The sequence below is a fragment of the Chelonoidis abingdonii genome, chromosome 9 (genome assembly GCF_003597395.2).
Source record: "Chelonoidis abingdonii isolate Lonesome George chromosome 9, CheloAbing_2.0, whole genome shotgun sequence".
Taxonomy (NCBI): Eukaryota; Metazoa; Chordata; order Testudines; family Testudinidae; genus Chelonoidis; species Chelonoidis abingdonii.
In genome coordinates, this window is record NC_133777.1 from 30109567 (window position 1) to 30122966 (window position 13400).

General features: G+C 46.8%; 1 protein-coding gene across 1 annotated transcript in view; it reads left to right on the forward strand.

Annotated features, from left to right (window-relative positions):
- The window catches only part of PPL (periplakin), a 52455-nt gene extending 40085 nt beyond the window's left edge, over nt 1-12370 (forward strand). Inside the window, exons 17-22 of the mRNA XM_032794710.2 lie at nt 467-660; nt 1850-2000; nt 2507-2590; nt 3385-3501; nt 8239-8331; nt 9037-12370. Coding sequence (XP_032650601.1) covers nt 467-660; nt 1850-2000; nt 2507-2590; nt 3385-3501; nt 8239-8331; nt 9037-11697 — 3300 coding nt within the window. The 3' untranslated portion in view covers nt 11698-12370. The remainder of the gene's footprint in view (nt 1-466; nt 661-1849; nt 2001-2506; nt 2591-3384; nt 3502-8238; nt 8332-9036) is intronic.
- Nucleotides 12371-13400: the final 1030 nt, after the last annotated feature.

The following is a 13400-nucleotide window of genomic DNA, read 5'->3' on the forward strand; positions in this document are numbered from 1 at the left end:
TCACCTGCAATGCCCACACCGGATGCTGCTGGAACAGAAGGGCACTTTCATGCAGAGCACCACACTCATTGCACTGAAAGTAGGCCTAGCGCTCTTCCTTCTTGCTTTGCATCCATGGTCTTTGCAGGACTGGGAAACAGTGCATCACTTAGATCAAAAGAAGGATCCTGCATACTGGAGAAATCTTGCACGAAGCCAACTTTTCCTAACTGGTTTAACCACATGAGCTGAAGTAATATTTGCCATTCCCTCATTCTGTGAGCCATGATCTGGGTGCAATTGCATGGGGTAGCAAAGAATTCAGGGGTGACAGGGTTAGAGGAGTAGGAATGCAAGGAACACTCATGAGTGACCAGCAAACTTCTTTCTTTAAAGCTAGAACTGCAGCTAAGCTATGTCAGAGAGATACTTGGTGAAAGCCTAGGATCTGTCTAACAACCCTATCGTTCTCCTGCTCCCATTCCAGGCCATGGGCATGGAACTGCAGTCCAAGAGGTCTCTGCTTAACGAGGCAGAGCAGAATTTGCAAAAAACAAAGACATGCTCCAGCACCCTTGCCAGCCGCTTTCAAGAGCACTGCCCCGACCTCGAACGTCAGGAAGCTGAGCTCCACAAACTCAACCAGCGCTTCAACAACCTCAGCAAGCAAATTGACCACAGGTGAGGCTCCAGAACAGGCTGTTGGCTGAGCACTGGAGATACAGGTTAGGAGAGGGAGTCCCTCGTCTCCTAGCACATGGGTTTTTACAACAGAACACAACTGATAGGAATGGAATCAAGTCTGGAGGAATTGCAATATGGTCCCTAGGGATACAGGGATGGGTGAACAACATGGATGCATCTAGAGCTGATGGGAGTTTGGCATTACTGGTCTAGGGAAGGAGGCATGGATGGTTCTTCAGCATGTGTAGGGTGAGCAGATCTGGGTGGCCTTTGGCGCTAAGTGCTCTCATAGTGGAGACTGAGTTGTTACAAGGCTGGCCATTTTATCCACAAGGTCTGAAGAAAGGATGAATGAATTCCCCTCCAGCACAGCCTCTCCCTCCTGTCTCTGACTAGGTTTCCTCCCTTCACTGGTCTTCATCTCCCTTCCACATCAAAATCAAGCCCCTTCAGGGCTTTGCACACATTTGTCCTTACCCACCTCTTACTTCCTTTATCTACACTCTACCCACACTCCTTTCCTCTTTCATCCACTCTTCATTACCCATCCGCCTTCACACTGTGCCAGATGCCTGACGTAACCTCCCAACACTTGTTTGCCACATACTCCACCACCCAGTCGTCCCCTTAATACCCAACTAGGCAATGACACGGTCTGTGCTGGCCCCACCCCACTGCTTGCTTTAACTTAGTCAGGTCTGTGCTGTATTGCATGCACATTTTTGGATTCTAAGTTTCTCAGAACACAGACCCTTTTTGGACAGGCGCATTGTATGCCACCATGTCTATCGATAGTTATATTCCATTGTCACCGTGGATTCCACCACATCCTCAGATCTAATCACAGTGTGGCTTGACAAACTGCTGGTGCTTGCGGTCCCTGATAGACTGGTGAAAGATGGGCACTGTATGGAGTGCTTTGTTATGTACAGCACAGCTGAATTTCACAACCGTCTTCCCTGACTTAGATCTGCAAGTGGAGGAAGGAGTATAAAACCACAGCATGTTTTAACATGACCTGAAGAAAAGACCTCCTAGGAAATACTACGTAGGATCCTGCAGAAGATGACTCCTCCTGGGGGAAAACTCAGGCCCCAAATTTGTGTCCAGGGGAGGGTGGGGCCAGAGACATTTGCAGAAACTGCACTAGCTTGGGAAGTATTACATCTCATACCCCCCCTTCCAGATCTCAGACCCTGCAGAAAGCAAAATCATCCTATTCCACCTATCGCTCCGGCTACAATGAAGTCAACCAGTTCCTTTGTAACATTCTGAACTATGAGCCACAGGAGACGGACAACATCCAACAAGTGGAAACAAAGCTGAAGAACCAAATGGTAATTCCTTCTCCTCTGAGCCATATGCTGCAGGGAGCCTCTCTACATCTTCCCCACACTTCACATTCACAGTCACCAACACTGATCAGAACTGTTGCATGGGGAGAGGCCAGCAGCGGCTACAACAGGGGTTAAAGATACAGTGGGAGTAAATAAGTCCTTGTTCATTTGAAGAAGAGTTCCTGCTTAGCTAATGCAGAGGTAGGGCACTGGAAATGCACCTCAGTCTGAAATCTAGTGCTGTCCTTAATACAAAATTATTCAGTGTTAATGCACTTTGCCCACAAGTACTACCCTGGGGGGGCACATATCCCAGTGGGGAGAGAACCCTCCAATGAGCCAGAAAATAGGTGAGGGGCAGCTGCACCCATTCAAATCATGTTTAGAGAACTGAGGAAACCAAGGAAAGAATTCAGACCATCCCCTAGGTGTAGCTTTAACTGGAACCCTCTAAAATGCCTTACTGCTTGGTCCTTGCTTTTCCTGTGCCGTTTGTCCATTTATAGACGCTGCTGGGTGATATTGCACGAAAGGAGCAGGAGGTACAGAAAGTCTCTGCTGATGCCCAGCAGTACCAGCAGGCAGTGAAGGTAAGAAGTGTGATTCTGTCACTAGAGGTGTTCTCAATAGACTCAGAGACTTGAAGGTCAGAAGGGACCATCACGATCATCTAGTCTGACCTCCTGCACATTGCAGGCCACAGAACCTCCCCCCTCCACTCATGAAATAGACCCCTAACCTCTGGCTGAGTTACCAAAGTCCTCAACTCATGGTTTTAAGACTTCAGTGTTACTGAGAATCCACCATTTACACTGATTTAAACCTGCAAGTGAATCATGCCCCATGCAGAAGAGGAAGTGAACCTCCCACCAGGGTCTCTGCCAGTCTGACCTGGAGGGAGATTCCTTCCTGACCCCAAATAGGAGATAGGATAGCAATGGCTGCCAAAAGCAAAACACTGTGGCCCAGTGATGGAGCAAAAGGATGGGGAAGGTAAGGACAGCTTAGTGCCAATCCCTGCTTTCAGAGCAACTCCCTCTGCGGCCTTTGTCCCATCAGTTAACATGTCTATCTCAGTTTCCCCATATGTAAAGAGGTCAATTCTTCCCTCTTGAAGACAAGTGGCTTTAAAGCACTTCATATGAAAGTCACTATACAACCACGAAGGTGCATTAGCAGGATAGACACGACAGGCAATGCCTGAACTGGAACCCCCAATGAGACAGAAAGGTCTCGCTGCTGTTGCTGTAGATCCCATTATTCTAAGTTAGCTACTAACAGAAGACCAAGGGTTGGTGTAAGTTTGGGTCCATGCACAAGCGGAGGGGCGCATAGGTCAGGCAGCCTGCATCCTCACCTCTCTAACATCACCATTCTCTTGCAGGACTATGAACTGGAAGCAGAGAAGTTGCGATCCATTCTTGACATGGAAAATGGACGGAATGGCTACATGAACAAGAGACCCAGACTCCAGTCTCCAGCTGCCAAAGTGAAAGAAGAGGTAAAGCCATGATGGGGTTGAGAGAGGCTAAGGCCGGGTTATGGCTTTGAGGAGCCATCAGTGATTGTACGCACAATGATTTTCTGTGACCTCAGCCTCGTTCAGGGTTGGGAATTCTTCAGCACCATTAGTGGATCAATTATCTAGCATCCCAAAGATTTTTGGGAAGGGTGAGAAAAAAGTACCTGAGCTTGCACTTTGTTCCAACGAAATCTCCCCCTAACAAGACTTTCAGCAGAAAAGACAGGTTTTAGGGGCTAAAATTCTGTGTGTAAGCTATAGATACTACACAAAGACCATGCAAGTTTTCAAGCTACTTTATACCTTTATAACCCACTGTTTGGCTATCTTAGTTCACCCTTCATTGTATATTGCACCATGCAGCTGAAGTTGTCCACATGAGTCCCCGGTTGTCCTGCCTTTTGCATGCGTTTGGTAGAGCAGGTTGCAAGAAGGGAAACGATTGTTCTTCTTTGAGTGATGGCCCCTCTTGGTACTCCAGACGCGGGTTATGAAATGGCTGTCTGCTGGCCCGCACGGGTGCTGAAGCTCTCCTCATGCTCCCAAGGACATAAAGGGTGGTGTGGGCTGATTATGCCCAGGTCCTAGGGTTCAAAAACTGTTTCCTGCCCTCGTTCCTCTTCTGTGAGTGACAAACATCAACGCTGCCTCTACTGCCTGGCTGAGGCTCATATTTCTGACAAGTGCAGCATCTGCTTCTCTCTTCTCCCCAGAACTCATGAGGATCAGGAGCAGACTCAGAAAACACCTGCTGGAGAAGGCAATGAAGCCCCAAACAGATGTGGGCCAGAGACTCCCCTCCCTCACTCCTCTCAGCATGCTGTGCCTCTCTGAGCACAAGCTTGGGAACAGAGGTTAAGTCTGATAAGCCTAAAGAAAAGGCTTCACAGGAAAGTAAGGGGCACTCTCATAGATAGACACAGAGGACTTGTCCTTAATAAGCCAGTCCCAAAAAGAAGGAATCCCTCCCTGATGCCATCAGAGTCAAGAGAGCCAATGTGCACAGATACTAAGGTCTTAGGCCCAACTAAATCTTCCTGACAAGGAGGCGGCGGCACATAAGGGTATGGATCCAGTGGTTCCAGCACTTGCTCCAATGGCGAAGATGAGGTATAGATAGCTCCTGGTGCTTCCATCCACTTCAGGAACACAGACAGTACTGATAGCAATCTGGCCCCAAAGGGAGCCAAAGGGTGACCAGAGAGGCTCCAGCCCTACCAGCTCCAAGAATGGACTCTCCTCATACTCCAGGATGGCTGGAGATGTCTTCCAGGGAGATGTACATTTTTGCTCTCCCCCATCCAAGTTCACTGCTCCTGTTGGGTCCACCTGTATTCCAGGACATTGTTTGCAGCCCTCAACATGAAAGATGCATATTTTCATAAAGATATCCAGCCTTCAGGTGGAGGTTCTTCAGATTCCTGTTCAACCAAAACCATTATCAATCCAGAGTCGTCCTCTTCAGTCTGGCCACAACACCCAGCATGTTTACAACGGTTTTTCCACTTGCAGCTGCTGGAGAATCATAGAATATCAGGGTTAGAAGGGACCTCAGGAGGTCATCTAGTCCAACCCCCTGCTCAAAGCAGGAACAATTCCCAACTATTTTTTTTGCCCCAGATCCCTGAATGGCCCCCTCAAGGATTGAACTCACAACCCTGGGTTTAGCAGGCCAATGCTCAAACTACTGAGCTATTCCCCTGCTCCTCCAATCTTCTCTTGGATGAGAAGAGAAGGATTTACAGTCTTCCCATATCTTGATGACTGGCTTCTCAGAGGCAACTCTTAAAAGAGGTCCACAGGGCAACCTGTGTTCTGCTCAGCCTTTTATCATCCCTAGATGTCTGTGGCAATCACACAAAAAAAATTCTATGTTGACCCCCACGAGGCGCATAGACATCATAGAGGCAACACATTATGCTCTTGCTGTCTATCTACCTCTCAAAAGATTTGAGCACTTTCATAACCAGGTTGCTCTCAGACCCAGGATATCACTCAGAACTTGCCTTTCCTCATTTGCCACATGGCTTTCATGCACGTGATGCCATTCAACAAGATACATCTAGAATGCCTACAGCCTTGCTTCTCTCAGTGTACTCCCCAGAGAACGGCATCATAAATGACACGGTCACAATTCTGCCCAAGAATTAGGGCTCTTTTGTCTGATGGACAAAACCAGAAAAGGTTCAGGTAGGTACCCCTTTCCTCACATCAACATCCGAGGCAACCACCATTACTAATGCCTCCTTCTTGGGTTGGGGGGTGCAGATGGACCATCCCATGGCACAAGGCATCTGGACCCCCTGAGAGTCCAGAATGTACATAACTTACTAGAACTCTCAATAGTTTGTTGGGCCTGTAATGCCTTCCTCCCACTCACCCAATCCAAATGTCACAATAAGACAAGAGTATTTTATATAAACAAATAAGAGGGAACAAGATCTCTCTCTTTGTGCATAGAAGCAATCACCCTCTAGAATTAATGCATCAAACATCACATAACCCTATCAGCTGCTTCATCGTACTTACCCAGGGTGCAAAATTCCCTAGCGGACTGTCTGAGAAGACACTTTTCTGCAAACCACTAATGGGAGATTCACTATTTGGTTCTCAGCGACATCTTCACTCAATGGGGAATGCCAACTTGGGACCTTTTGGAAGCTTCCTCAGTAGTGCTCCAAAGCAGTCTTGGGCAAAGACTCTTTGGAAGATGTCCACCTGATGTCAAGGAAGGGTTGCTTGGGGTATGCTTTCCCTCCAGTTCCTTTGATACCATAGGTTTTACAGAAGATCCACCGAGACAGAGCTTGAGTCATCCTGATTGCACCCAACTGGCTAAGACAGTTCCAGTTCATGGATCTGTTGAAGCTCTCAGTGCGACCTCCCAGGAACATCCCCACGTTGCTGGATCTGCTAATGCAACATGGGGGTAAATTCACACACCCAAAGCAGGAGTTGCTGCATCTTAGAGTATCTACTTACCCGTAAGTCTTCAGATATTGCATCTGGTTCCCTGCAGTTGCATTTAGCAGCAGTCAGCAATTTCCATCCTCCTGTGAATAACAATACGATCTTCACACCCACATCACAACTAGATTTCTGAAGGGGCTTTTCAGATCCTTTCCACTGTGGTGAAGTTTGCATCTCACTGCGACCTCAATTTTATTCTATCATCTCTCACTGAGACACTCTGGCCACGTCTAGACTACGCGCCGTATCGGCGCGTTAAAATCGATTGCTCGGGGATCGATATATTGCATCTAATCTAGACGGGATATATCGATCCATGAGCATGCTTATATCGATTCCGGAACTCCACCAACCCCAACGGAGTTCCGGAATCGACATGGCGAGCCGCGGACATCGATCCCGCGTGGTGAGGACGGGTGAGTAAATCGATTTTAGATATTCGACTTCAGCTACGTTATTCACGTAGCTGAAATTGCGTATCTAAAATCGATTTTACCCCGTAGTGTAGACCAGCCCTCTTTGAGCCACTGTCCACATGCTCTGTGACCCATCTGTCCACGATGGTGGCATTTCTGATAGCTGTAACATCAGCCAGAAGAGTCAGCGAACTGAGAGAGCTTATGGTGGCCCCACCATATATTACCTTCTACAAAGGAAAGGTCTCTCTGTGCCCCCAGCCCAGATTCATACTCAAGGTGGTTTATGAGTCAGGTCATCTACTTTGTATTTTTTTCCTAAATCACATGCCTCTGAAGAGAAGATTTCATGCTCTGGATCTTCAGAGGGCTTTAGCCTTTCATCTGCAAAGAACAAAGGAGGTTAGAAAGATATCTAAACTATATTTGTTTCCACAGCAAAGTGATCAAGAAGTCAACCTATATTGGGCAGAGACTTACAACCTGAGATCTGTTTTGAATATCCTTTGTTACCAACTGGCTGGTATTCCCCTTCCGTCTCCTCTCCCCTGAAGGGGTAAAGACTCATTCTACCAGAGGACAAGCTACTTCAGCTGCATCTCTGAGAGACATACTCATACTAGAGATACGACAGCCATTTGGAGTTCTTTGCATACCTTGGCGAGACATTATGCCCTGGAACAGTCATTAGCTGCAGATGTGGCTATGGGGACAGCAGTACTACAGTTAGCTATCATTTCTGCATTCTCACACCCACCACCTGATTGACTACTAGTTAATCTCCCACGTGTAGAAAACACAAAGGGACCATCACACATAGAAGAAATGGCAGTTACTTACCTGTAACTGGAGGTTCTTTTGAGCTGCGTGATCCCAATCTGTATTCCACTCCCTCCCACCCACCCGTGAATTTGTTACTCTGTCATAAGAATAGGAAACCGGAGAGGTGACAGCCCACACCGCACATTATGCCCTCAGTTGGGAGCACAAAGAGAGCTACGGAGCATATGCAGGCAATGGATGTTGCTTCCAAAAAATTCTACACTAAGACCCATCACGTGCATGCATACCCCATGTATGGAATACCCATCTCAAAGAACTTTCAGTTTACAGGTAAGTAACCTCCATTTCTGTGCGTGGAACCTATAGAACAGAACCCAAAACACAGTAAGATCACAGCAGAGGGAAGATTTGGAGAAAAATACCCAGTTGTCCTGCCGTGCCTTCCCTACCTATCCTGCATGTCGCTATTTGTTTTGTTTCTATTCAGAAAGTCTTGATTAACAGTTCTGGTTCCAATTCCTTCTCTGAATGCCTTTCTGTTTCACAGGAAGCAATTCTGGCTGCTAAATTCACTGAAGTTAATGCTGTCAATAAACAGAGGCTGCAGAACCTGGAATTTGCCCAGAATCTCCTGAGGCAGGTAACTGATAAATAGCAGGAATTGAAGATGAAACTAGGAGCTTGACCTTCCAAAACATGCACTATGCCTCCTCTTAAAAATCACAGCTGCTGGGTGACAGGATGGTCACATCTTCTGCACCACAGTGAAGGATTTTGGAGGTTTATGCATACATTAAAGTAGATTATGCTAAGCAATTTTATTCTACAAGAGTATTTAATAAAGCAGAATTGCACATAGTTGTACACCAGCTAGAAATAGTTCTAGCTAATGTGTCACATCCTGGAAGTCACCACCCAGAAGGAACCTAATTTGAGCCCACCCATCAAGAACAATCTAGCTCATCCAATGATTTCATCACACTCCCGATTTGATGTGAGGGAGTGTTATTCAAGTCTTAGGATGCACTAGTTGAATGGTTTTCAACTTTTTTCACGAGCGCTACCTACAGACCCCCTTCCCACATATACTACTCCATCGAAGATGTGTCTGGCTGAGAAGGAAGGGGTGGTCATGACCTCGTGGTTAAGAACCCATGAACTAGTTTGACGGGGGGACATGTACTTGCTAATATGCAATATTCAGTCATTTCCAGTGGACCTCTCCATTAGTTTGAAGTTATCCCACAGTAGTTTTACCATTATAGATGCTGAAGGTAGGTACACAAAGTAGTAATTGCTAATGAGAAAGGTTGTCCTTACCGTGCATTCTTTATTCCACTGACAGCAGCCAGAGGTACAAGTGATGCAGGAGTCTGTCCAGACTAGCAAGTCTGAGAAGCCGCAGGAGGAAGTCTGGAAAATAATGAAAGAGTTGGATGACGAGAGTCAGCGTCGACAGCAGCTAGAGGGGGAGATCAAAACCATCCAGAACGACATCCTCCATCTACAGAAACAGAAGCCCCAGGAAACTGTGCTGAAGAAGGAACTGCTGAAGAAAGTGCCTGACCCTCAGCTGGATGAAAGCTACCAGAAAATGCAGCAGAGCCTGGCAGAAGAGGAACGCAAGAACCACGTGCTACAGGATGAGCTGGAGGCCCTAAATCTGAAACTGCGAGCCTTAGAACATGAGAGGAAGGAAGGGGGCCAGGAGTATATCGTTAAGGAGGTCCTGCGTATTGAGCAGGACAAGGCACAAGCGGATGAAATCCTGAAATTGAAAGAAGAGCTGGAGGACCTCAAGAGGCAGGAAGGAGTCAGAGAAAATGAGGTCACCCTCCTGCGCCACCAAATCACCGTGCTATCTGATGAGAAGAACAAAGAGCAGGAGAAGGTTACTGAGAAGGAGGTGGTGAAGCTGCAGAATGACCCCCAGCTGGAGGCGGAATTCCGGATGCTGCAGGAGAACAAGGAAAGGGAGAGCACCCTAAGGCAGAAGCAAGAGGAGGAGCTCAGCTACCTGCAGGACAAGATGAAACGGCTAGAGAAGGAGCGGACCATTGCAGAAGGCAAGATCACAGTCAAGGAGGTGCTGAAGGTGGAGAAAGACCTGGCAACAGAGAGGGAGGTAAACGAGCTCCGACGCCAGTATGAAGATGAGAAGTCCAAGGGCCGTTCCAATGAGAGGGAGAAGGCTGAGCTGCTCAGAAAGATCCAGGTCCTAGAGAAGGAGAACGCTAAGGTGGTTGTCCAAGAAAAAGTACGTGAGATAGTGCGCCCAGATCCCAAGGCTGAAAACGAAGTAGCCAACTTTCGTCTGGAGCTGGTAGAGCAGGAGAGGCGATACCGAGGTGGGGAAGAGCAGCTGAAGAGCTGCCAGAATGAGCTGGCTTACCTGAGGAACAGAAGTGGCCAGGTGGAGGTGAAAGAAATTATCAAGGAGGTCATTAAGTACAAGACTGATCCTGAGACCGAGAAGGAATTGCGGAGACTCCGGGAAGAAATTGTAGACAGGACCCGAGCAATTGAGAGAGCCGATCTGGAGATCTACCAGCTGAAGCAAGAGATTAAGACCTTGAAAGACACCAAACCTCAAGTGCAGATGAAGGAAGTCGTCCAAGAGATACTGCAGTACCGGGAAGACCCCAAGACCAGGGAGGAAGTGGAGTCCCTGAGAACTCAGCTAGCAGAGGAACAAAAGAAGCACATTGACTTGGAGAGGGAGAGGCTGCTCCAGGAGGAGAAGATTAGACAGAAAGAGGAGGAACTCTCACAAGTGAAAGAGAAAGTGGTCCAGCAGGAAGTGGTGAAGTTTGAGCAAGATCCTGCCTTGAAAGCAGAGATCAACTGCTTCTCTCAGAGCATTGAGAGTGAACTGAAACAGATAGACTCTTTGCGGGAGGAGCTGCGCAAGCTGCAACGGAAGAGATCTGAGCTGGAGCGCCAGCTGGAGGAGCTCGAGAAAGAGAGGCATGCCCGCAGAGAGGCCGAACTTGAGGTGCAGAGGCTGAAGGTCAGGCTGAACGAGCTGGAACAGCAGGAGAGGGAGACAACAGAGAGAGTAACCGTGAAACAGAAAGTGATCCTCCAGCAAGACCCTCAGCAAGAGAAAGAACACTCTCTCCTCAAGCTGGAGCTGGAGGAAGAGAAGCACCGAAGGCAAGTCCTGCAGGCAGAGCTGGAAGCCCTGAGGAAGAAGCTCCTCACACTGGAGAAGATGGAGGTCAAGGAGAAAGTAGTCTTTTCAGAGAGCATCCAAGTGGATAAAGGGGACACCGAATATGAGATTCAAAAGCTGAAGAGTAACCTAGAGGAGGAGAGTCGGCGTAAGAGGGAGCTGGATGCAGATGTCAACCACCTCGAGGCCAAACTATCTGAGGTGGAGTTCAACAATTCCAAATCCTCCAAGGAGCTAGATTTCTTGAGAGAGGAAAACCACAAGCTCCACCTAGAAAAGCAGAATCTTCTGTTGGAAACAAGGAGGCTACAGTCCGAGATTGAGCTCACAGCAACGGAAGCTCGGGATTTACGGAACATGACCCAGAGTGACAGTGGGGTGAATCTGGACTCCAGATTCCAGGCCTTGGAGAGAGAGCTGGAAGATCTCAAGAAGTTATCCAGAGAAAAAGATGCAGAGATTGAGCAACTTCAGAACCGCCTCAAGACAGTGGCCATCAAGAGAGAACAGAGAGAGAACCACTTGCGGCGCTCCATTGTGGTCATAGACCCTGACACCGGCAGAGAGATGTCACCAGAGGAAGCTCATAAACTTGGCCTCATTGAACGGAGCTTGTTTGTCAAGCTGAAGAGCCAGGAATGCGACTGGGAAGAGATCTCAATAAAGGGGCCTACTGGGGAGTCCTCCGTGATCCTCGACAGGAAGTCTGGCCAAGAATTCTCCATTGAGGATGCATTAAAGAGCGGAAAGTTAACCATGGCTCAGTACAATCGTTACCTGAACAAGGAGATGTCCATCCAAGAGCTGGCGGTACTGGTGTCTGGAAAGTAGTTACAATGTTCCCTCCACTCTACATAGAAACTTTTCTTAAAGCAGCTTGCTCAGAGCGGCACTTGTTACAATTCCAGATTGCTGCAAATCCTTTGTGTCTTCCGAAATGCTATAGCCTTTGCACAGTCCAACATGAGGCTGCCATGAAGTCATGCTGCTTGCTGCATCCATTGCATAAGAGCACTGCCATGCCAGAGGTGGAAAATGCATTTGTCAACATTACATTAACCTTTCTTCCCCACTACAACCTTCCCTAAGTACTCATACCAACAGAAAACGAACAAAATCATTTTCTGATGTTGTTTATTAACATGCTCTCAAATTTAGCAACTGAAAAGAGGCTGCACATTCCTTTTTTATTTTTATGTCTAATATGCACTTATCTCTAGAGGATACTGCAAAGCTGTATATAGAGCCACTGGAAAGAGACAAAAGGTCAAGAAGACCCAGAACAGTAGAGGGAGCCTCGTAAGCCACTCACTTGTATGAAAATCTAGAGAGAGACTTTCATTATATACAGTTGAATGAATGGTGGTATTGTCATCTGAGAAAGGCAGTTAAGTGCACAAAAAATGAAATTTACATCTTCATAGTCATGATACTCAAATCTAATCAAAGCTGATTCAGACATACTTCTATCACCTCAGTGCCTCTAATGCCAAAGGGGGTGGGGGGGACAAAAAGAATTGTAATTTGATACAGTAATTCCTAGATTAAAAGGAGCTATTTTCATATGACATCACCAGAAAAATGTAAAGAGATGTCAATATTATGTAGTAAAGCATGCTCCTGTAACCTAATGCAGAGGTGCCTTCTGAACAATCATGCTTACCTCATGGTTAAAAGTCACTCATACCGATATTTTATTCACTAAAGTTACATTCAGCTATATGTATCATTTATTTGTGTAAGGGAGTGGGAAATATGGGGAAATTCTATTTATAGTACAAAATAAAAATGCAGTGGTTTAAATCAGTTTATTTTTCCATTTTAAATTGATGCCTGCCTTTTGATCTAATGCCTTAAAGGAAAGGAACCCAAATTTCAGAATCAAAGGCAACCTTTCACCCAATACTTACATTTATTTAAGAAATGTGCATATTAATATTGTACCTATATCTTTGGAAAAAACACAAATTGCTTGTTGGTAAGTTTACTAGCAGGAAAGGCCTGCAGCTGATCATTAGCGTGTTGTCCTGACCCTTGCAGCTACTGGAAAAGACGAATTACAGGCCAATTTTGCTTTCAGGTTAGTGTTTTGGAATTTCTGCCTTACCATCCAGCTCTGCTATGAAAAAAGGATACTAAAGAGAGCACCTGTGGGGCTCCATGTTTATTGCATCATGGGATTTCTTGATCCCGTGTGCTCAGTTTACAAATGGAAGAGCTTTTCCTGCAGTCTCAGTTTAGGAGCTGAAAGGCAAGCTGGGTTTTTCCCACCACACATACCCTCCTGGGTAGTTACAGGTTCTGCAGGCCAAATGCTGCCTGTAGTGATACCCACGGGGATGTGATCTTAATGATGTCCTGAGTGCCACTTGTGCAATCCCACTGCTGTTAAGAAACACAGGTATAACTGATTGGAACCTGGTACACAGTTCTGCTCACTTTCCTGGAGCTCTGCTGAATCTACTGTGCAGGGCTAAGAACACTAAAAATGTATTTTACACCTAACCCTGCTCCCACTAAAGTCAATAAGAGAG